General features: G+C 39.5%; 1 protein-coding gene across 4 annotated transcripts in view; it reads left to right on the top strand.

Annotated features, from left to right (window-relative positions):
• LOC120424996 (5-hydroxytryptamine receptor-like) overlaps positions 1 to 6,117 on the top strand; it is a 133,009-nt gene extending 126,892 nt beyond the window's left edge. For 2 of the 4 annotated variants that reach the window (XM_052707535.1, XM_052707536.1), the window contains one exon: positions 243 to 6,117. In XM_052707535.1, coding sequence (XP_052563495.1) covers positions 243 to 935 — 693 coding nt within the window. In that variant the 3' untranslated portion in view covers positions 936 to 6,117. The remainder of the gene's footprint in view (positions 1 to 242) is intronic. The other 2 variants (XM_052707537.1, XM_052707538.1) reach the window with 1 other exon arrangement.
• Positions 6,118 to 7,209: the final 1,092 nt, after the last annotated feature.

Raw genomic sequence — 7,209 nt, forward strand, 5'->3', positions numbered from 1 at the left:
TTTAAATTCAGCTTTGTGCGTTGCATTTACACTATGCTTTGTATGTCTGTCTCTGTCTCGTAGCACTCTCACACCAAACGTACATACACACACACACACACACACACACACAAGTACACCTGTCTGCCTGTCGTCTGCGCGCTCTCTCTTTTTCGCTCTCACTCTCTTGCTCCTCCTGTCTGTGACAAGTATCCCACTTGATTCAGTGCGTATATATTTGTATACGTGCCCCCCTCCATTAGGCTGCTCAGACCCATCCTGAACCCTTGGCAAAAGCTTCATGTATGGCACTAACATCGATTGGTTTCCGCTGGAAGGTAACGGCCTCGCAGCCCAACAACGCGATCGGCGGCCCGACGGCGAACGTGGTCGGCGGTTCCGGCGGCATCGCGGCGGCCGTCGTGGCCGTGATCGGGCGGCCGCTGCCGACGATCAGCGAAACGACGACGGCCTTCACGAACGTGTCGTCGGCGAACACGAGCCCGGAGAAGGGTTCGCTCGGGAACGGGCTGGAGCGGGATCGGATCGACGTGGACCCGCCGACGGCGGACCTCTCGGTGGCGTACCCATCGGGCGGGGGTTGCGGTCCGGGGCCGTCCTCTTCGAAGCCATCGATCGCCAAGAAGAAGAACCAGTCGGCGACGGACTCGAAGCGGGAACGGAAGGCGGCCAAAACGTTGGCCATCATTACGGGGGCGTTCGTGTGCTGCTGGTTGCCGTTCTTCATCATCGCGATCTTGCTGCCGACTTGCACCGCCTGTGACATCTCGCCGATCGCGATGAGCGTGTGCCTGTGGCTGGGCTACTTCAACTCGACGCTCAACCCGATCATCTACACCATCTTCTCGCCCGAGTTCCGGCACGCGTTCAAGCGGATCCTGTGCGGCCGGAAGCACAGCCTGCGGCGGGCCCGCAACGTGCGCCACCTCAGGTAAGACGAGGCCACCCAGCTGGATGGCGGCGGAAGGGGCGAGCGTACGTCCGACGTGGAGCGGTCCGCCACCGGCTATCGGTGAAGTGTAAATAGGAAAAAGAAGAAGAACGTTAGTAGCTGTAGCTATCCAAAATATACACGAGAACCTTAAACTGCTGGTTGAGAGGAGCTTGGCAGTTGCGGAATGCTTAATGACGAATGATGAAAATCAACTTTTTAAAATATTGGTCTATTTTATGTCAAGTGTCACTTGGTTTAACGAAATTGCTCATTATGCAACTTAAACATTTTCAATCGATTCAATAGAAGTAAGTTTTGTGTAAAGTCATCTCCGCAATACGATGAAATACAAAAGGAATGGTTTGGAATCAAATCTAGATTAAATTTTCAAAAGGTCCTGCATAGGAAACCCATGTCTTATAGGTTGTTTTGAAATTTTAATCTAGAAATAGAGTTTGGGAAAAGTGTTCATAACTCCATTAGAAATAGTTTTCATCAAATTTTAAAAAGTTTTTAAAGTTGGTGAACTATTACGAAAATGTTGATAAACAGGAATTTGTTGATAGTATCAAACTGTCAATGAAGTCAAATCAGAAAATGGACTGCATTTTAGATTCCTTTGACAATTTTCCACTAGGTCAGAAACCACTCACTCATCGCCGATTAAATCGTTGCCAATTGAAGCGCGCAACCATTCGTGAGCGACTACGACTCGCTAGCAGTCAGTGACTTGTCTAATCACATCACACAACGATGCAAATAATTCATAAATTTCTTTGCCTACTGCGTTCGTCGATGACAGTCACAAACAAATATGCTCAAAGAGGTAGAGCGGCGTTCACTTTGCCTGCGCTATCACACTTTGCTGTCAATTTAAATTTGACATGTTGGACATTGCTGTCAAATGTGTTTTTGATGTCGGGTAAACAAAAAAAATGCAAAATATTAATCAAGATAATCATTGATAAAAACAGCGCTGATCGCAAACTATTTTTAATCAGCTCGGAGCGACTTAGCGCAGTCGGCCTCTCTGAGTCATTCGCTGATTCGAGTGAGAGAGAGAGCAGAAAATAATGTTTTCGCTAGACAAATGGTAGGAACTAATTAGGCCAGTTTTACATTACGACCGATTTGTGTTAACAAAAATCCTAATTTTTGGGCTGATCATCCTTTTTTGGCAGTTTTTAGAAGAGTTTTTTTTACATTTTTTTATTCTTTTCCGCATAACATTGCACAGTGGTCCAGGTCGCAAAGTTAAGTTAAAAATATATTTTCCGAAAAATTGTGAAGTTTTGGAGCTTTGGTGTCTTTAGAAAAGAAGAATGGACAACTTTTGGTTTGGTTGAAAATTAGGGTGGTTCACGGGTAATTTTAGAAATCTACCTTTTCAGCAATATTTTTAGGATTTTTTTTTTCGTTTTGTAGAAAGCTATTGTAGAACAACTTTGTCGAAGACACCAAAATTATATCTCGTAATCTACGCCTTCTACGACCATAATTATAGAAAGCATCTGAGCAAACCGTAAAAAATCAGTTTTTTAACGCGGCAAATCAGGGTTATGTTTGAGAGAAAAGAGATAGTCGATGCACTTTTAGAGCTCTAAAAACGTTTTTTTTTTTTTTTGACATGTCAATTTGGACTCAAGGGTCAACAGTTAGAGCCAATTTAAGATAAAAATCCGATTTAATCCCAGCTGGGGTGAGATAGATTTTTTCTTACAAAAGGAAGATAACGGCAGGTATTTTTTATTTTTTCCAAATAAATAGCAAAATAAAGAATGGTCTATTCATGAATCGATTCAAAAATCAAGCTGATTTTTTCATACAACTGAAAAGCGCTGTACTCGCAAACAAGCATTTTCGATTTTCAAAATCAGAACAACTTATTTTTGGGTCATAGAATTAGCTCACCATTTGCTATGTTCGTAATGTTTCCTGCCTATCGATAAATCGTTCGTATTCTCTGAATATTTTTTTCACTTTTCAAAATATCGAATTAACGAGAAAACAAAATAATTCCGTCTTGCTTCAGAGCGTTAAAGTGGTTACAAAATGACTGGCAGAAAATGTTTCCACACTCGAGATTTTGCCGTGTTGTAAACGATGTAACGGTAAAGCTGCTTAAAAGTTCTCGAAAGCTTTAAAACGCCTACTGGAATTTACTAAACTGACATTTAGGCATTAGGCAAGCCAGAAAATGATGTAGAATACATTTAGGCGTTTTGGGATAGGGAAGCATACTGCGACTGAGCGCTCGGTGAGACTTCACCACGACAAACGCAAACGTACCGAGTGAACCACCTTGGCTCATACGCTGCCGACGAGAAGACGCGTGTCTTGGTGCGCTGGTACGATGAACCAAAATACTAACACACAAATGGGCTCGTACCGAAGCTAGAAAACCAAACCCATGAAGTGTGCTGTAACTGGCGCATAGGAAGCTTGGACGCTAACCAGAAATTCGTTCGCTCAGAGATCGATCAGAAAATGAGTAAGAAAAAAAAAGAAAGGCAAAAGAATGAGCATGACGCTTCAGAACGGATAGCTGCTTGCGTCGTTTTGCGTTCACTGAAGCTTACCATAGATAATCATGATCGGCTCCCCTCCCACTAACATTTACACACAAGATCCTCTGTAATTATTAAGTCAAATGTAATTACAAAAGCCGACTCGGTCCTAACCAGGTCCCAGTACCGAAAAGGACCTAATAAAAATAATTTTATGAGAAAAAAAAAAAAAAATAGATAATCATGATAGGCGATGTGTTATGAACGAGCAATCGATAGGACAACTTGTACAAACATGGGGTTATCTAGTATCAAAACTCTATACGCGCCAGCATACAGCGCCAGCATTACTCGCGTCTGCTTGTGAAGCTCAACATGAAAAGATCGATCGTCCATGATTTTTTGCAGATTTTTCGAATGAATATTTCTCGAGAAATGAGAAATGAGAAATGATTTTGAGTCGTAGCCAAAAGCAAACCCTATACCTTCAGATCCCTTCAAAGAGTAAATCTGCTCACTGGGAATACTGACCGGTAGGGGATGGGTTTCGACTAACGGCGTGCTGGATTTCCAATCCAGAGGTCGTGAGTTCGATTCCCGTACCGGGATGATGAAGTTTCTTTCTTAGTAAGAAAGGCAAAAATGAAAATTTTCTAAAATCTGAACGGTAAATCCGAATGAGGTCAAATTTGTTTCAGAACCTCGATTATGGTCTAGATTATGATATGGAGAAAAAATTAAATAAAATGCCTAAGGAACAGTTAATTGGTTAAAATTGGCCCCTCAAAGTGAAATAGTCCAACAGTTGTAAATCAAGAACCACATTACCGACATGGATGAAAATTTAGGAGGATGTAGGGCTCGAAAAATGCAATTTTTCAGAACAATACACGATTTCAATATTTCAATTTTCGACCGAATTCTCATTTGAAAACCACCTGATCAGGTGAAAACATACTCAGAGTCCGCTAAAAAAATTATTCAATTCAAATTTGGTATAGAACTGGTTCAGGTTCAGCACATCCCCTTTCGAATGTGCCCAAGAGTACTTAAATCCATAATGTGGGCTCTGAGAAACCCCTCACCACAAAATTGAGCACTTTTTTACCACACACGGACGTCACGTGTGCTCTACCGTAAATTGATCCCCGAAATTCCGATATTGGAGACAGACCAATTCTGTCATTGTCAATCGATCGGGCGTCGGGCGTTGCAGATTTTTTGAATGAATATGTCTCGAGAAATGATTTGATAACGAAGCTTGATTTTGAGTCGAAGCCAAAAGCAAACCCTATACCTTTCTTTAGTAAGAAAGGCAAAAAGATGCAAATTTAAAACTATAGATAAATATAGTTTAATTTTCAAGGGAAACGTGTATTAGACCGCCCTAACGAAAATCGAAAATTGTCCAAATATATTATTATTTTGACCGATGATTCAGAATCTACAATCAGAATTGATAATTTTACATGAAAACACAAAATATGTAAATATAAATTGGTTCAAAGTGTCATTTTAAAGCTAAAGCTGTTGAAAAATAAAATTGGAATGCATCAACCCTCAAAATATCAAAATAGTATTTTGGGCTAACAATTGCAACGTAATTTGCGAGTAAAAAGTTGAACATTTTTAGAGAATATCTTTAAATAAGAGGCTAGTTCCTTAAACAGAGTAATGGACCAATCGGCACCAAACTTGGGATTTCTGTCTGTTGTGAATAGGTGGTCGTCCTCTCAAAGTTTGGTCCAAATCGGTAATGAATCAAAAAAAAAAATACTCAGTTAACCTGGCATGCCAACATGAATGAACAATATTGTTTTTATGAAATTTATTCTATGCACAATTTCTTCAAAATTAAGGAATATTCAAGTCATGAGGTCATACAATATCCCGCAACCGTCAATATCCCATCTACCAACCAGAGGCCGAGCCTCAAAAAATGTAGTGTTACACAAATACAGAAAGTTAGCAACACAAAATTGTTAGTTGTACTTTCTAAACACGAGAATCATCATAAAAGCTAGTTGACTAGCAAAATAGTGTACTAGATATCCTCGAGAAAAAATCTTCCTAGGCAAACGATTTTTGCAGATCGAAAAAGGTAAAAACTGCAACTCAAAGAGTGAACACGATGAAATTAGGAACAAAAAAGATGAAGATTAAAACTATACGGACAATGCGGGTTACATTGTGAGAGTAAAGAAGAAAACTGTAGCAAACTTTCATACAAAAAATGAGAAAAATACACATAGCTACGCTAAACTTGTACATAGGAAACTAGTAAATTTTTAAGGTATAGCATAAAGACATAGTAAGAAAAGACTAGCTTAGGATTAACGAATAAACTAAATCAAAGTTACGTTTATAAGTGAGCGAAAGTGAAATCAAAATTGTACAATCATTAATGTTTAATCAACCACAAATAGAAAAAAAGAAAAAATCAAAACAACACCAGCCACACCAAAAAAACAAGTAAACAAAAAGTGTAAGAAAAGAGAGTGTGTCTGTGAGAAATTGTAACGAAGATAAGCAAACCAAAAGAAAACAAGTTCCAAAACCAGTAATACACAAAACAAAAGCAAAGCCAACAACCAATACCAAGAGCAATCCGAATATTATAGCAACAAATGAAAAAAAAAACAATGAATAGCAGTTCCGCAAACAAAACAAATTAAACCAGAAAATATGAATGTGAAACTATTTTGTTGTAGTAGTTGACAAAGATCTATCGAAAAAAAAACTGAGCCAGTGTCGAGCACGTAAACTCACTTTTCAGAGCTGTATATTTTCACAAGAACGAAAAGGAAAAATCTCGAAAAAAAAATTCCCTGGTGGAAGCAAAAAATCAAACAGGTAAGGAGTTGACCAGTGCAAAGTTTTCCCCCCAGTTTGTTCTTCTCTTTCTTTGCTACATTTCCCTCCATTTAACAGTGAGGGGGGGTAAAGAACTAATGGTGCAAAGTTTGGCTTCGTTTGAATTGCAGTGTTGGCCACCGCCGGCCACCAGGGTTTTGGTAGAATTTAAATGATGACGGAGGCTCTTTTATTGTCTATCTTCTCTCGCAAATCACGGGGTCGAACCCCTTTCGGTGCCAAGGTGAAAAAAAAAACAGGTTAGAGTGAGGGAACGATTTCCACGTGGTCTTGTTTTTTGAGCCCTTAAAACTTCCAAAATCGTTGCGAAACTTTTTTATACCAAACACACAAATGAATCACCCTTTTTGATATGATTTTGGAGCTTTTAAATAAGAGATTAGGTGGAAATCGTGCGTTATATTTGTATGAAGAAAGGAACGGAAAAATGGGAAGAACGGCAGTGGAAGTTAGTCAAAAGTTTTGAAAATTAAATGTAAGGATGCAAAATATTTCGCATTATTTTGTTCATAATTTCAAAAAGAAGATTTTTACGGCACAAGTCATACGTATAACATACGACGAGTGCTGAAAAAACAATAAGATAAGCAACGAGTTACATACAACAGTTTGTGCAGTTTCGAAAAGTATTCATTAAATCGAATTTTTAGTCTAATGTCCAAATGATCAGTCGGTTCACCGTGAAAATGAGCGAAAAGTATTACTTTTCGATACAAGTGCTGAAAAGTTCAAATTTTCAGCACACATTTCATTCGCATTCGCATGGAGATGGTGATCTCAGCGGGTTGCAGACTGGATTTCGTCATATGTATGTGATGAGTTCCAGACCAGATTGCTTAGAAATTGATTGAAGGAAATTAAACTCAATTGATAGTTATAAACCCTCATGTCTTG

This window comes from Culex pipiens, chromosome 2 (genome assembly GCF_016801865.2).
Source record: "Culex pipiens pallens isolate TS chromosome 2, TS_CPP_V2, whole genome shotgun sequence".
NCBI lineage: Eukaryota > Metazoa > Arthropoda > Insecta > Diptera > Culicidae > Culex > Culex pipiens.